The sequence below is a fragment of the Benincasa hispida genome, chromosome 11, assembly GCF_027475165.1.
Source record: "Benincasa hispida cultivar pf3 chromosome 11, pf3_genome.v1.1, whole genome shotgun sequence".
NCBI classification, from domain to species: domain Eukaryota; kingdom Viridiplantae; phylum Streptophyta; class Magnoliopsida; order Cucurbitales; family Cucurbitaceae; genus Benincasa; species Benincasa hispida.
In genome coordinates this window covers 67,325,847-67,343,669 of record NC_143488.1, presented here as the reverse complement: position 1 = coordinate 67,343,669, position 17,823 = coordinate 67,325,847, and the positions used below count along the sequence as shown (strand labels likewise).

The window sequence follows — 17,823 nt, the reverse complement described above, 5'->3', positions numbered from 1 at the left end:
ATTGAATATTTTATAACCTAGGGTTTAGCTTACTTAGAAAAAACACGGCTAAGGATTTAAACTAAGTGACTTTTAGGTTTTCCCAAGAGTAACTTTTACCTTGGATAGTTGAACAACTTTTGATCATCATCCATTAAACTCATTAACAGAATCTTTGACCAAATCGCTGCATGCTTTTGAAAATCTATCTAATTCACTTTTCCAGGTAGGTTTCCAGGTAGGGGTGTTACGTTTCTGTCAACTTAAGAACCCCAGCCTAGCCAGAACCCGTCTTAGACAAAAGGTCCCTTATAGATAGGTTTACAACAAATTTAATCTTTTATTTCAACCAATTTAATCCTATTAAACTGATTTTAAAAGATTAATCTAGGTTACTAAACTCTTTAGAACCATTTGAACTTAGGTCTATCTCAATCCAATTTTAAAACCCTTTTAAAAAACTTGAGTTCACCCTAAGTCCACATGCAACTCTGAATTATTAATTTTAGGTCTAATTTCCTTTATAACACTTATAAACGGAAACAACCACAGTGCTAAGCTAACACATGCAAGGCATTCATAATGCTTATAAATAGCCTAAGTGTCATGGTCAATGCATTATCCATTCATTGCTACTTCTTTTATATTACACTTATACAAAACAACAATGAAACAAGCAAAACATGCTTCCATTCACCCTTAGACTATAACATTATAATAAAAAGATGATGCATGATAATGCTTACTGCATGCAAAATATAACTCTTATATTTCATGATGCATGTTGATGCTTTCAAGTAATTTTTTCAAGCAATATTATAACATTTATAATACATGATGCATGAATAATTGCACAACCTAGGGTGGGTTTTAATTATATGACAAACACTTTGACATATAAGTACATACATCACATATATAAGCAACAAATGTTGATGAACCGGGTAAAATTGCCTTAAAAACACTAAAAGAAAGCTAATTATTACAAAAACAAGGAGTCTCCGGTTCAAACAAGTGAACTGGGTCTTGAACCGCTCGGGCAAAACATCTTCTCCAACCATCGTGTACTAAGCACCCCACGATCTTCTACACAATAAAACAAATATTTTACTCTATCGCTTACCAGTGCTCCCAGAGCTAAATAATCATTTAGCATTTACTATACGATCATCTAGAAAAATCTAAACGATCATTTAGCTATTATTACACGATCGTGTACCTTTACTAAGCGATGAAGCCTGAAGTACATGATCGCTTAGCGCATTCCGCACAACGCCCGCCTTCCGCGATTGTCTAAACGACTACGATGTCACGAAGCACCTTCGACTAAGTGATCGCTTAACTAATGCCTCCGTATCACATACACGCGATCGCATAGGTAGTAACTAAGTGATGAAGCTTGCTAATTACACGATCGTCTAGCGCGTGCCTTCTACTAAATGACAAGCATTGCATGCTCCCACTACGATCGTCTACCTCCAGCGCCTACACGATTGGGCAACCAACGCTACGCGATAGAGTAAACGATTTACCCCATCGCTTAGCATTAGCTAAACGATCGTTTAGAAAATACTATACGATCATCTAGAAAAATCTAAACGATCGCTTAGTTAAATCCCAATGATCGTTTACCTGAGGCTACACGATCCGACCAACGCTTGGTCTTCTTCTTCGTCGAGATCCGCATCTCCATGCATTGAAGCTTCATCACGAACGACTCAACGAACTCAAACCTTTTGAATTACAGACTCGATTGTGATGTTAATTTCGCTAAAAAACACAGAGGTCTTTACAATTAACACTTTGTAATACCAAAAGCTTGAACAAAAAGACAATTTAAACCCAAAACATTCATCAACGGAACCATGCAGAAAACGGTTAACTACAAATGCAGAAACCCACCGCGATTATAAAATGCTTTCAATTCAGATCTATAATTTGGAATATCAGAAAACCTGGTTCTGATACCAATTGAAGGAAATCGGACTCGAGATTTCCATGAGCAGTAGAAACAAGATTATTCCAAATCACAATCATGAATGAACATTACATTTACAGTCGTACAGAAAATAAACAGTTATGCAATTGATATAGAAATTACAGCATTAAAAAACTCAAATGAACAAAGAGAAAACTCTACGAACATTTAAAGATGTGTCTCTACGCTACTTTGCACACTACTGCTCGAACAACAGCAACCTCAAACACTCAATTTACACGACCGCAACACAGCAAGAACTCTTCGCACTCGTCCTCAACGATCGCCTCGGTCACGAACTCCTCAGCAACAGCACGAACGACCTCTAGCAAACCTCGACGGTGTCGAGTTGATTATGACACCACCAACAAGGCTACCTTGGTATTCTCGGTGTGAGAATCCAGAGGGTGGACTTTGTTCGGACTTGGTATGAGGTAGACGAAGGAGGAAACACCGATCGTGTACACGACTGGACAAGTGGGATATGGCGGAGACTTATCGTATAGGTCGATGCCCAATCGTTTAGATAAAGCTAAGCGATCGTCTAGCAAAACCTATGCGATCGTTTAGCTCGGTCTGTCGATTACGGACACTACACGATTGTTTAATTTAGGCAAGCGATCGTCTAGCAAAATTATGCGATCGTTTAGTAAATACTGTACGATCGTTTAGCTCGCCACTGCACGATCATTTAGCTCGTCCAGCCATGTCATTTAGTAAATCTGTATTTACTTGACGACTACCGTGAGATCCTTTGTGTGAGAGAAAAAATCTAAAAAAAACTTTTTAGCGTTTGTAAATCTTACTAAAATCAGGAAAATCATTTCCCTTTTATCTCACGATTAACATGAATCCAATAATCACCCACTCAATTGGTATTCTTGGTGTGAGAATCTAGGAGTTGTGGCTCTGTATGATCTTGGATTAAGGAAGATAGGAGGTATACGATCGAGTAAGTGGGAGATGAAATATTGTCTATCATATAAACGATGTACTCGATCGTTTAGAAAATGAAAGCCTATCGTATAGACTTTGCTACTCGATCGTGTAGCAATGATTAATGAGTAACTATCGATAGTTAACTCTTAGCTCGATCGTGTATGCTCTCAATGGCTATCGCTTAGTAGAAACACTTTTTACTTGATAGCCTTTTTTCGTGAGATTTTTTTGAATGAATCAACAATCAATTTTCGAAAACAGTTTTCCTTTTTATCTCACGGTTACCATAAAAACTTTCAATAACCTCCCACTCAATTCGATTATTAGAGAAAAATAATTAATTATCATATAATTAATATATTATAAATAAATATGATAACCAACTTATCATTTTATATTTATAACCTTTAGTTTTAATATTTCATCATATGAAACATATAAACCATAGTTCTTTTTCTATTTATGGTATTTGATATAAATCATATTTATATTAATTCCTCTAATTAATGTATCTAATACATCATATCAATTATATCACATATAATTGAATTTCCTCTTGTTAATTTGAACACTTTAAATCAACCAAAAATCTGATCCTCAACTTGAACTCATTGAGCTACCAAGGGGACCTCATGGACTTGTAGCTCGAAGCTCCAACGGTACGTGAATAACTGACTAAACTCTTTAGACACGAGATCCACCATCCGTTAACTATTGATCACTCCACAAAAGATCGACAGTTGCACTCTTCTCACTGCAAATATATTTTTGTGTCTATATAACCAATAAACAGTGCAATGACCCTTCACAAATCGCTCGCAAGTACAGTTGGGCCAATTTACCATTTTGCCCTGTAGTTACATCTAACTCCTTAAGTACCATTGATTCCTCTAATGAACAATAAGTCATAGTCCTACTATGATTGAGTCCTCTCTTCCAAAGAGAGGGTGTGATTACTATGTTCAAGACCCGAAATTAGCCCTTAAGGGAGCAATTTATCTACTTACCCCTGCTTCGGGGAATGAGTGAATTTCGTCTTGTGTAGCTGAGTTCCCAGCTCTCTAATCAGACGAATCCCCAAAGAGGTAGGCTTGTTAAGTTGGCAATCTAGTCACTCTCACCCATACTAATCAAAGGACCGCCCTCATAGGCAGAAGTTCCCAACTCACTGAGGATTAAGGTCATGTCACCTATGGTCATTTTAGTGAAATGTAAGTCTCAATTATCAACGACATTATATAAAGAGACTAATCATCTCGTGGTCTAGTCTTATACAAACTCTTTGTATAAGACACCTCCACCTGCATGTCTCCACATGGTTGGTCAGGATCAAACCATTTGTAGCACTTTATAACACTTGTAATTATCTACAAAGCGGGTTGTATTTGTAGTGTCACAAGGATAAGGTATCCCTCCTTTATCCATCTACTATAGACCATTTAGGTTATTACTTAAGGCATGATCCACTTATATATCTCACATACATGCTTAATTTACATAAAATAACCATGAATCTTAGTTTATTGGATTGAGTAAATGCTTACAAAATAACACTTATTTTATTAATAACAACGTGTGTACAAAAATGTTTACAAACTACGAGACTACTGGGAGAATTAGGACACCAATCCCAACAATATCATACACATTATATTAATTGTATCTTATACAATTAATTCCCTTTAACTAATTTGAACAATTCAAATTAATCCAAAATCAGAATTAATTTTTGAAGTTTTGAGGCATATTGAGTCAGTGAACCTAATCACTCTCACCAATGCAAATCAAAGGACCGCCCTTCATTGACAGAAGTTCACAACTCATTCAGGATTAAGGTCAAGTCACTTGTAGTCATCCTAGTGAAATGTAAGTCTCTTCTAGCAATAGTGTTATAAAGAGAGACTACTCATTTTGTGATCTGGTCTTATACAAACTCTTTATATAGGATACCCCCGCTCACATGTCTCCATATGAATGATTAGGATCAGATCATTTGTAACACTTTACAACGATTGTAACAATTACAAAGCGGGTTGTATCCGTAGTGTTACCAGGATAAGGTACCCAGTCTTATCCATCTACTATAAACCGTTCAGGTTATTACTTAAATACAATCCACTTGTAAATTTATGGATAAATGTTTAAGTTACATCCAATAATCTTGAATCTTACTTTATTGATTTTGGGTTAATGGAACTAAATATCAAATAAAATAATATTTATTTTATTAAATAAATAATATGTTTGTACAAATACAATTTAATAATCATAAGATCACACGATTTAGGGCATCAACCCCAACAATAATAATAAAATGAGGCATGAGTAAACTTGTTAAGATATATATCTTCAACCAGAGAAAAATTCATATACAATTTTTTTAAAAATTCAATTTATATCCTTAAATTTGAGAATTTTTATCAATAAAAACTTTGAATTGTTGGATCGATTCAAAGCCTTAGACTATTTAGAGGAAGATAAGAAAATGAAAACTACTTAGGTCCACTACAACCAATTTGATTTCAAGCATTATTTTTTTAATATTATGTTAATTTCATCACTTAAATAAGTTTTTTATAGGGTTGTTTTCAAATATAGGAAAATAAGTCAATTTATTTATAAATGTAGTGAAATATCACCTTCTATTCGTGATAGATGGTAAAATTTTATGATATTTGAAAATATTTTCAGCAGTTTTATCATTCAAAATAATTACTATTTTATATACGTGTGTAAGTGAGTCAATGACAACTTTAGAATTGATTTTTTTTTCTCTAAGAAAGGTGAGCTTAAATCATAAGTAATCGTATGCATTATGTCCTCATACCTTGTTTACTTCTTAATAAACGAAAACAATTAATCGTAATATAAAAGTGAACACATTAATATTATCGTAATATAAAACTGAGACATTAAAATATATTCTAATAAAACTAGTTAATAATATTTCATGAATTATGAATAATAAAAGAATTCATTACTACTTAAAAAAAATATTCTGCTTTAATTTAATTATTTTCCAATTGGACAAAAATAAAATAAAATAAAAATGGCGCGTAAAAATTACGCGCTAAAAATGTCTTTGTTCATTGCCATTGTCACCACCGTTGTAAGGTCCAATCCCTATTTTGTCAATTCAGAATCCAAAATCACTCTTACTCTCTCTGCTCCATTTCAACTCTCTTTCTCTCTGCATTCCGATCATCGACCGGCAAATACCTCGTTCCCGGCGCCGGAAACTCACCCTCTCACGGCGGTGGAGCAGAAGAAACCGGCGAAACCCACATCCCGCCGCCATGCCCGATAACCATCCTCGTCTCGATAACCTCCGCAGTACGGCCCAGCTTCTCCGAGAAGCTACGGCCTCCTTCACATCCAATCTATTTACCTTCCTTTTTCTCTCTCTCCTTATCCTCTCCTTCCGCGTCGTCGTCGAAAATGGCACCCAATATGTCACCTCCTTCATTGATCGCGACCCTTCTCTTAAGGCTCTTCTCTCTCGCCTTGACATTGCAGGGGAGCAACGCCTCCTACGGACTTCGGAGGACTCGTCCATGTCTGGCGCTGTTGCCCGTCGCCAGCGCCGCCAACGTCGTCGGCCTTTTCTGCATCTTACCCGCGTTGGAACCCTAGATGATGACATCTTCTCGGGAGACGGGGATGACGAGCGCGGCCTTTTTGGAACTAATCGGAATCACCCACCTAATGCCAGTTTCGTTTTTTTAACACAATTCGGTTCGATCTCTGGGTTTTCGGATCTGGTCGTCGATGATGGAATTAGGGTTTCGGAAGTTGTTCGGTCGGGAGTGGGATTTAAGGCTCGGAGTTCGTCTTTTTCTAATGATAAGGAAAGCACTGATGATCAGGAAGAAAAGGATAGAAGACTTGGAGGGGAAAATGTGCATCAGGATATGGATAGGCTTGTAGATTTGCAATTTTTCGTTAAAGGACTGGAACTTGGTCGTCGGGATGCTGCAGCTCTGTTTTTCTTTGTGAGTTTTCTGTCTGCTGCTTATATCTGGGTGATGCTTGGCTTTCTTGTCACATATTCATGGGCTTCAGGTATTGTATTCATCGCTGTCCTTAATGATCTAACGGAGAGGTTTGGTTCATTTGTTGGTATGGTATGGGATGGGTCAAGATTGGGGTTCAAGAGGCTTTCTGGGTTTATCTTGATGAGATGGGCTGTGAGAGATGCGCTAACCCAACTCCTTGGACTGTGGTATTTTGGTGAAATCGAAGATCAGTATTCATTTTTCAAGCTATTCGTGAGGTTGAAATTGATGCCATTTTCCATAATGTCTCCATGGATTCGTGGTTATGAAAAAGAAATCTCTGGGTTTCTGTTTGCGTGGTTTTTGCTTGATACTCTTGTCGCATTCATCTTTGCTGTGGATGCTTGGGTGGTCATTGTGGATGCAAGGCGGACTGGTAGAGAGATTTTGAAGGAAGGTTGTTATTTGATATTGACAATGTTAAACCAGGCTATCCAAATCAAGTGTTTGGAAGCCATCTGTTGTGGCTCTTTCATGAGATGGGCTCTTGCAAGAGTTTGTGGAAAACATGTTGCCATGTTTTTTCAGTCTGTGGGAGAGGTCTATTTCATGGTGGTTTGGCTTACCTTCTACTTTGCTGCTAGGTGTAGAGATGCCAAAGTGCAGGGACAGAGGTTTGGTCGTAGAGAGTTGGAAGGTCTGATCGAGGGGGTTAGATAATGGTGAATTGGCGACTTTATAGGGGCAAGTTGCTTAACGCAAAGGAAAGTTACTGGTAATTTTTCATTGCTTTGTGCATCCCTTTTTTGCATTTCCAGATATCCAGCCGTATTTGCTTCTGTAGTGTCACAAGCAATGTCCTCTGTATGTACCTTCTTTCTAGGCTGCATGCTACTTGTGTATATTTTACATCAGAATACTTGACAGGAATCAAATCCATCCCAGTGGGATGCCTTGCTGACATCTGTTTTTTGGTGCTAAAAAAATTTAGGACTTTCTCAAGAATCTGCTCTGTAGATAATACTATAGGTCTGTTTAGTATTTTCATTCCATTCAATATGCGAGGATTGAACTATATAGGCTTGAATATGGGAAAACACTGAAGGTTTTCTATTTGTCTGCTGGCATTCTTAGTATTGTCTAAACTTATCTCTTAAATATTATAACTGGTCATGATTATTTGTTTTGTGGCGTGGGGGATTGACTTTGAATAATTATTGGACTATCATTTTATCATTTGGGATGGGATCATTGAAGACTATTGGACGAGGACATCACCAAGTCAAGTCGGTCTATATTTGTTATGGATCTGTAACTTCAGGAATCAGAGATCAAGCTGATGCTGAGGTTTTATCATTTGATCCATGAGAACTAGTAATGATTTGAGGTGCTATTAAAGTAAAAATCAGAAGATGAGATCTTATCACAGCTCAAATTAGTTTGGGAGGATAGGAAGTGTTGTCCTTTTTATATTATCTGAAGTAGAAAATTTTAGCACCTTTAATTATGATGTCCAGAGTTCTTTTATCCAACGTTGGGCTTGACAGCCATGGTCTACTTGAAAGTAGAGAAACTAACCTAGGCTCTGCCATTATTATAAATTACCTTAGTGTTTTTTGAAGCTCAAGGGGCATTAAAATGCAATAGTAATAAATAGTCTTCTGGGCTAAATTGAGGCGAAAAAAAAACCCCCAGTTTTTTATTTTTTTTGGTGTGTATGTGTGTGTGTGTGTGAGGCATATTGTATAAATAAGGTACATTAGTATATATGTAGATGTATACATTATACATCCATAAATTAAACATCCATTGAAATTAATGATCGGGGTGAAATAGAAGAGAAAAAAAGATATGAGATGGGAATATGAAAAGAAAAACCTTAAACGCTAGAGTTTTTGGATTTAGGGTTGGTAACTTTTTTTAATCAACAAAGAGTCCGAAGGCAAAGTCCAGTGCCTTAGGACTTCAGGATTGTGCACGCTAAACCTGTACCTTCTCAAGCAACCGTAGCGCACGTAGGCATTCTTTTCAAACATTGGTTTATCTTACTCCATTTCCTCACAGTAGTTCAATTTAGTACAAACGGACCAACTACTCTCTAGTTTTATGTTTTAGCAAACTGAATTGACCAACAGATATAGTTCAAACTAACAAAACTGACTCGATTTATTTATTTTTCCAATTTGTGGTTTGCACTCTATATTCTAGTAGATTTTCTTTTGTTTGTTTGTTTTTTTGGAATGAAGGAAAATAGAAATAGGAAAATATGGGTAATCATAGACGGCGATGGAAATCTTAAATCTATTCAAGTTTACCTATTCGGGTTTGAATTTGTTCGATTCTCACCAACCAAGCCACATGTGGGAGTAGAAACTATGGCGAGGGGCACAAGAAATGCTTGGTTTTGCTCAACCAACCAGTTTGGTTTTCACATTTTTCTGATGCGTTGTGATGTATGATGATTATGCATGGTTCACAGTTCCCATTTTATTATGGTACATGCACTTTGGACAGGACAAAGATAGATAATTTTTTATATATCTTTTAAAATCAACATGTATGTTCTGTGGCTTGATTTGCTTGGAATCTTTCAAGTTCAACCACTTTTTAAGATGCCATTTCTCTTGAATCATTTGGGATTATTGTGGAAAGAACTATTTGTACAGTATTAGACATATCTCAAGTTCTATTTCTGCCATTTCCTCATTTTACTTCCTTCCATACTGTCTAGATAGAAGTTTTTAAAGTTTTTTTAATCACAGATAAACGAGGAATGAATATTCTAATTACAACGTTCCACTTTTTTGTGCCTAAAAGATATTGAATCTAGGTACTTGTACTCAGAATTTTTTAAATTGTTGTAGTATTTTCTTCATCAGTTTATCTTTTAACAATCTTATAATTTAAATATCAAACTTTTACATTCCTCCCATATGGGACCGACCATTTGGAGTCATAATGACAGGAAAGCGAACTAACCTAGGGGTATGATGAGTGCATTAGGCTTGAATCTACAAAAAAAAAAAAAAAAGGTAGAACAAGCTCCCAAGTTTAGTAGAGAATGTGATCTTCCATTGCAAAGTAGGTTGAGCGTATTGAGGTTTACCTAATCCTAATGCCCAACTACCTAAGTGAGGAGCTCGGGATTGTCCTTCGGAGAGGCTCAGCTAGATGCTTGCTCAATCAAGTCTTGCTTCAAACAATCTTCCTTGGTGTTTCACCATTGGCTACATGCCTTACAGTGCAATAACATCATCTCAAAGGAAGTGGACTAATGGGTTGCGCCAGTTCGTTCGAAGAAAACGAATGTAAGAGAAAATCGAACTTTCTTACACTTTAGGGAAGGGTAGAGTAGATTGCATAGACCCAACAAGGCATGAACTTGTTCTGAAATTCAATGCCGTAGGAAAAAGCATACATGCTTTTTAGAGATGAGTTGATGAGGTATACTAGTTTAGCACAAAATGAGCTCATCTCAAGAGGGAAGAGACCATAGGAAAGAGCACATCCCAAGAGAATCTTAAATGCATATTTAAATCCTAAGGAAGAATAGGTGATAAGTTTGATATTGGATGAACCTGTTTGAAAGAAGAGTTCTGGATTTTGAGGGAGTGATGTATTAAGGGAGTGCAAACGTGCTCTCTAAAGAAGTTTTGACTTTCCATGATGACTAGAATTTGATCCAGTGAAGAAATTCTAGTAGAGTAGACATTCTCCTTAACAAAAGATAAATTATACATGCCTTGTAAGGCACGAGCTCATCTTGAAAGAGGATCAGAAAGAAGAATGACATGCACCCTAATAAAAAGGTGTTGAACTGCATAAGACCCAACAAGGTTTGAACCGATCCCAAAAAGGTGGATGTTAAGATAGAATAGACTTGCAACCTAAATAGGCACGAACTTGGACCTTAGGAAAGAGAATGCATGTTATTTTAAGAAAGAGGTGATGATATTGAAGAGTTGCACAGCCTCAACAACACACGAACTCATCTCGAGGAAGAAAGTAGTAGAAATGCTTTCCCTGAAAGATGTAATGAGCTACATAGTACATAAGCCTTGAAGTGCAACAATCAAAGAGGTGATAAGCTCACCTTCATAGGCCCGCATGCTTGTTAGCCCAAGCAGGAGAACCAAGGAGCTAGATGAGAAGAAACTTGCTTTCATTTGCAGTTCAGGTTTTGACCCCGTTTGGATCACATCGAGAGAAACCAAAACGGGAAAAAGAGAAATGACAGGAAATGAAATCCTAGTATTAGAACCTACAGTGAGCATTCTCAAGCTAATGATGAATAATTGAAGACAATCAACCTAGAAGACCTCCCAATGTGATTTGTGGGGAAGTGGAAAGTGGCTAATGTGGGAAACTTTGGAACAACCACGAGCCACAAATCAACAAATTTGATGGGGAATATACTTTTACTTTTTTTAAAAAATAGATAAGATAATACGGCTCAAATCGAGGAGGACGTGCACTTTTACTTGAAAGACATGATGAGCGCACTATTCCCAAGTCTGTAAAGGACATCCATAATAGTTTTCAAAAGACATGATGCCCACACTACTCTTGGTATGGTATTTGTAAGAAAACTTACAGTTATGGTGATACGCTCACATACTTAAAGCAAATAGTTATGCATGTTTGAGTCAACTTATTTGGATTGATCATGCTTTCATCATTCCAAACATATCTTAATTTAATGATTCTCTAGCATTCTTATTTAGTTTATATTTAGTTTCTGTTATGTTCAAATGAACGCAAAGCTTTTCAACTAGATTTTATTAACACATTTAATCACTTTTGACTATAATGACATTTATATCAAAGAGATTAAATATATTAGTAGAAACTAGAAAGTAAACTTGTGTTCCAGTCCTATTCAATATTTCTCTATTCTCGTTTCAACTTCCTTCTGAAGGTTGCATCGTTGTGAGATATAATGCAATTAAACTAGTTAAAATATCCAAGTGTTGGAGCTATTTTTTCTTTTGACTAATTGGGTGAAAGATTGCCCACCAACGACTTTCCGCTTGGAAAATACACAACCACCTTTTCTGGAGCAGGAACCTGAACGGAACAACGGGAGGAAACAAGCATTATTATTGAAAAAACGTAATCTTCGAGCTCTCAAAGTGAAACCAAAGATGTTAGAAGTTTATGATCAAAACCATCAACTTGCGTAAATAAAAATTGAAAATAAACATGAATTATTGAATCCAATGTTGTAGTGATATTTCATGGATAAACCAAATCCACAAAAATGAGTTGGTTTTAAGAGAAAAAATGTTTAACTTAACACGTTGAAAATTTTGTCAACTTTATTAAACTTTCGTGGACGAACATCACCATCCTCCAGACGTAATAATCTCTAATTCTCCAACGTTTTTATAAGACCTCTATTTAGTATTGGCAATTCCTCTTTAACAGATCATGAATTAGGTAGTATTAATGTTCCAAAAAGAGGAAAAGGAAAAGATAAAAGTATTTAACAAATATGAGATGTTCTACATTGGATTTTTTTTTTTTTTATAAGACCTCTATTTAGTATTGGCAATTTCTGAAACTATTTAGAAATCTACGATTATTTTGGAGTTTTTGAGGGCGAAGATTTTGTGTAAAATATTGTCTAGGGGTTCAATTCTTGACAAAATTAAAGAAGCACTCGACCTCTTCTTTAATTTTTGATAGGATATTTTACCCAAAATCTCCACCCTCTCGAAAACTCCAAAACAACCATAAATTTCTAAATAATTTCAAAACCACTAATATTTTACTAAATTGTTTTCCTAATCACAATATTTAAAATAAAATTTAAAAAATCCTTTTACATTACCCATAATGTCCTCGGGATTGTAATTCCTTCACCTGCCCCGTCTTCATTATCAATCCAAGGATCTTTCAACCCTTGGGAATGTAAATGACTATACTTTCACGTTTGGATAGTACTTTCATTAATTTTCACAAACCTTTTACCAATGTAAACTATTCCAAAAAAAATGTACCTTAAAAAACCATCCCAAGGATAGTATTAGTAATTTTTTTTTTTAATATCTGTGAGCATTTGAATCAGTTTTTGTGTACTTCGACTAATCTCACGAGACAATCCGTCTAACCCTACGGCATTTGAGTGTCAAGGTAGACAGCCACCATGGACTGACCCTTGACCTCTTAGCCATTTATTAAGACTGTCTCATTTTTACCACTAAGTCAATCCATGATGGTTATCCCAACAAGGATAGTATTAATAGAGTAGGAAGTTACCAATGCCCTGCTGGAGTAATGAAGAATTATTTTGTAATCCATTCATGTAACCTGCAAAAAATCTTAATAAACATAAATGATTTGATAATATGATTAATAACTCTCAGGAAAAGGGTCACATGGGAGCGACATGAAAGCTTTCACTATAATACCTAAGCAATAATCGCTGTTATCTTGGAGAATGCCCCAAATGTAAGAGGTTTTTACCAGGTATCATTTTCCATCTTTTTACCAAACAAAACTTGTTACCTAAGAACATCTTTGAGATATGACAAAATCAATACAAGGACCGTCAATCTCCCCTCTTTCCTTCTATGTGGTAGTCCTGGTAACATAGGCATGGATTGTTTCCTCGTTTAATCACCCGATGCCGATAAACCTCGGATCTTAACATCGTAGTATACTTCCTCAACTCTTCGTAGGTCATACTTCATGCCTGTTCCAATGGCATAATTCATATAAGAAGAAGACAAAATGAAGGTTAAACTACCATTTTTGGTCTCTATACTTGGTTCAATTTTAGACCTTACTTTCAATTGTACAATTTTAGTCCCTATACTCTTTCAACAAATCTTAAATTTAATCACACTCTCAAAAATAATTTTACTAAAACTAGTTAAGTAACAATAATAATTTCCATGAAAGAAAATACAATATGTGAATACGTTTTCAAAATATAAGATTAAAATGCTAACAGATAACAAATAGTTTTTTAAAAAATCAACAATTAACTAACATTGAGACTAGATTTAAGATTTATTAGAAGTCCAAAAGACTAAAATTAAACAAACTTCAAAGAATAGGGTCAACAATGATATTTTAACCTAAAATGAAAATAAAAATCACCGGATGAAGAAAATGATGCAGAAGATTTGGATGTAGGGCAAAACCCCTCGCTTTGACTGCAAAAGCTAGAGCAGCAAAGCGGCCATGGAAGCCCCCAAAGTGTTTATGTAAGCCCAACGCACAAACAGTGCGCCACAATTTGAAAAACCTCTCCCTGTGGAATACCACGCCACCCCTAACTCAAGAGGGAAGCGCTCGGCCTTGGGCTTCTTTTTATATGAGAAGATGAAATGCAAAAGGAGTATTCATAGATACATGCAAAAGGAATATTCATAGATATGAGAAGATGAAATGCAAAAGGAATATTCATAGATACATATGTGCATATAAATAGAGACTACCATCAAATTTTTTGCGGAGAAAGTCATTGCGAAGATTAAGCATACGGAAGGCTGCATGAAGATCGGTGAAAAACTTGAGCACCTTTCTTGGACAATCATAGTCTCCAACTGTCACTTGGTTGACAACATATCGTGGCTACAAACACAGTTGACACCAAATTTATTAAAAGTTAAAAATGCAAGACCTCATGCATGATACATACCATCTCAAATGGAATAACTCCTCAACTATCAATCATGAAACTTTTTTTAAATCCTCATATAATTATCTTTCTCCAAGTCACGGTATCAATAAAAGTTCCAAAAACTCTCACCAATTCATTGGACATGAAACATATTCCTGCAAAATAAACAAAGATATCCAAATCAGCAACCCAGCGTGGTCAACAAATCGTTGAAGAATGGAGGACAGAAATACAGGCTCGGAACTACAGAGTACAGTTGAATGTAACACAAACACAAATAATTCTACATAAACTACCAATTCCATTTGATACCAACATAAACTAGATGTAAGAAATATATGAAACTATTGAAACTCACCAATGAGATAGTCTTCAACATCCAAAGTGAAGTCAGATTCATTTACTGCAATTAGACCAAAAAAATAATCTGATGAGTTCATTTCAAGCTTGCCATTTCGGAGTAGATATCAAATTGGCATAGCATATTGATAAGATCATGGACAATTAAAGTTCTATTTCTATTAAATACACACATTCTGTAATCAATTCCATCTGCTATACATCGGTGAAAACATTGATATAAAGAAGAATGATTTTGAAAAGTATGAATTATACTGTTATTTAGAAGTAAATATTGAGATATATTATATAGTAAGATAAAAAGTAAAGTTCTCTTTCTATTAAATACACACATTCTGTAATCAATTCCATCTGCTCCACACCGGTGAAAACATTGATATAAAGAATGATTTTGAAAAGTATGAATTATACTCTTATTTAGAAGTAAATATTGAGATATATTATATAGTAAGATAAAAAGTACGGTTAAATTGCAATATTGAGGTGAAATATCAAAAAGAAGTCGTAATATATGCATAACACAGTTGTTCTTTTTTATGGGAAAATTCATAACACCAACGAAGAAAAAGAAAAGGGTGCTCATCTTCAGCAAGCTGCTTCAAGTTCACATTTCTGATACATGGACACAACATGGATATGGTGACACATCAATTATTTAAAAAGTAGGACATATATATGTTGGGGACACATTTTTCTTAGAATATCTGTGCCAAACTGATATATTAATATTTCTTTAGAGATAAATATGTAAATTTATCATAAAAAACAAAATATACTCCACTAAAACCATACAAAGTTGAGTGAACTAATGATATTTCATAACTTAAAAGATATAAGGATTTAGTCGTGTATGGCTTGAGGAAGAAAATATCATCCTAATATTTTAGAAGTGATCAATATACAAGGGGAAAAATTCTCCCATTTTTTAGCATTTTGTGAGGAAAAAATCTAAAATGATCTCACTCAATGGATAGCCAGCAACTGAATCAAACCTCAAATTTATTACACAATATTAATTTTAAATTTTCTAGATTTCTTTTAGACCAGAAGAAATGAAAACCTAAAGGCAATGCTATGAAATACTAATGTAGTAATTTGGTACGGAGCACAAGAAAGACTCTGCATCTTCTTTGCAACTAATCCAGTCGACCTCTAGAAGACCTGTAGGCTATATCTAAACTCTAATCAGTTTGAGAATAAACTACAATTCTGAACCATGGTGTTTAAGAGGATGTCGCATAGCACGGGAAAAATAATGAGAATAACACAAAATTGATGGTTATTTTACTTCAATGGTTTTAGCTAACATTGTTCTTGTCAAGTGAAAATTACCTGCAAACTCTCCCTATAACTGGTTATACTACACAATCTAGTTGAAGGGTTGAGCATGATGTAAAAGAGCTGACGACTGAGCAATCTAGCGGAGGAATGAGTAAATTCATCTATTCAGTTTCTGTTTTATAGATTCTACAGGTTGCAGTCAGGTCATAGAATATAATATGATCATAATGTTTGACAATTCAATCATGACAACCGCAGAAGAGAGACAAGCATCCTACAAAATCCATTAAACTCGAACATTTAAAGTCAAATGTGAACAGGAAAAAGAAATACAAGGAAAAAATACATACGCCCGAGTTTTTCCTCAGCTTCAGGATGCAAAAGAAGTTCTCCCGTCTCTAGCCAATGAATAAAAGCAAGCAGTGAAACAGCTGTCTGCGTCTCACTCCTCCAGTCTCCGTGATACCTAAATGAAAACGTAATGAAGGCACTAGCAACTAGCAAAAAACAAGATCCGCACAGCAATATGAATCGTGAAAGGACAACCCAAGAAAAATGTAGACCATAACTAGTCGTCTCACCTATAGTAAAGACCAGGGCTCTCACGAAGAATTTCAGCAAGTTGCTTGTAGAGCGACTTCAATAAACCAACCTGCGCTTTTGGCTTCTCAAGAACCTCTACACCAGAAAATTAGGGAAAGTAGAAAATTCAAATTTCAGTAACCTAACTATGATGCCTCCCAACTACCTTTGGTCTCATGAATCAACATGCCAAACACAGGGGAAACAGAATAATCCTCGAAATCAAGCATTTCAACAGCGCGTTCGAGTATATCATCATGCAAAGAAAAATTCGATACCAGGAGTGAGACGAGACTGATGAACCAGAAGCAAGCTGGCCTGCATTAGCCTTGTGGAAGACTCAATCTCCATAGCCACACTTCGAATGCGGTCGCGTAAGCTTCCAGAATCTTGAAGCTGAGCTCTGAAATGCTCGAACTGCTTCTCCACCGAAGAAGATGAGGCAGGGGCCTCGGCGTCAGTTCCGGCCATCGAGGAAAAGGAACAGAATGAAGAAGCACGGGGCGAACGGTAGGGTTCTTGTTGACGGCTGATCCGCAATGGAAGACGAGAAACAGCAATGGATTGAAGGGAATGTAAGCAAAGAATTAGGGGAAAAGCGTTAGGGTTTGGAGTGGGGTTTAAGGAGTGAGAGAAAATGAAGTAAGCATTTCGAAGCGCTGAGTTCATCGTTCGGCGGTGGTTACAACTCTCTGGCTATTTATTGGGTTGCTTCACTATTTTGTACATTACGAGGCTTCCACCATAGCGCGGCCATTTTTTTTTTTTTATTTTTTTTAACTCATACTTCGAATTTGATAGTAAATATCTATAATAGTTGACATATACTCATATTGACCACGTGATGGAATTTAAAACTTACTCGAAATGAATGAGTAATATGTATTAACAACTAAATAAAGATAAAGGTCTGATTTTTCATTTTTTTCTCTTTGTAGGACTTTTCAGAATATTTGTAAGTATAGAGTTTAGGATATTTACGTTTAGCATCTTTAGCAATTTGGAATCGACATAACTCGATTTTGTTTTATCTTGCATAAAATACATATTTATTCAATCCATTTGATGTGATAGTT

The 17,823-nt window shown here is 35.7% G+C and overlaps 2 protein-coding genes across 4 annotated transcripts; one reads left to right on the top strand and one right to left on the bottom strand.

Annotated features, from left to right (window-relative positions):
* The first annotated feature begins 5,993 nt into the window (after window positions 1-5,993).
* LOC120090409 (uncharacterized) lies at window positions 5,994-7,852 on the top strand. Its single transcript, XM_039048045.2, has one exon. It carries the CDS (start codon window positions 6,193-6,195, stop codon window positions 7,609-7,611), a length of 1,419 nt encoding a protein of 472 aa, XP_038903973.1. The 5' UTR covers window positions 5,994-6,192; the 3' UTR covers window positions 7,612-7,852.
* Window positions 7,853-13,168: 5,316 nt separating this feature from the next.
* LOC120090410 (Translin family protein) lies at window positions 13,169-17,603 on the bottom strand. 3 transcript variants are annotated; one of them, XR_005485536.2, is made up of 8 exons: window positions 17,026-17,487; window positions 16,747-16,843; window positions 16,516-16,631; window positions 14,883-14,927; window positions 14,654-14,679; window positions 14,340-14,475; window positions 13,305-13,588; window positions 13,169-13,203 (listed from the first exon to the last, which is right to left on the bottom strand). XR_005485536.2 is itself a non-coding variant. In XM_039048046.2 (7 exons), exons 1-7 carry the CDS (start codon window positions 17,414-17,416, stop codon window positions 13,509-13,511), a joined length of 891 nt encoding a protein of 296 aa, XP_038903974.1. In that variant the 5' UTR covers window positions 17,417-17,603; the 3' UTR covers window positions 13,216-13,508. The 3 variants fall into 3 exon arrangements, 1 of the variants encoding a protein (XP_038903974.1); XR_016524528.1 differs by lacking the exon at window positions 13,169-13,203 and having other exon boundaries at window positions 13,216-13,588; window positions 13,999-14,475; window positions 17,026-17,480; XM_039048046.2 differs by lacking the exon at window positions 13,169-13,203 and having other exon boundaries at window positions 13,216-13,588; window positions 17,026-17,603.
* Window positions 17,604-17,823: the final 220 nt, after the last annotated feature.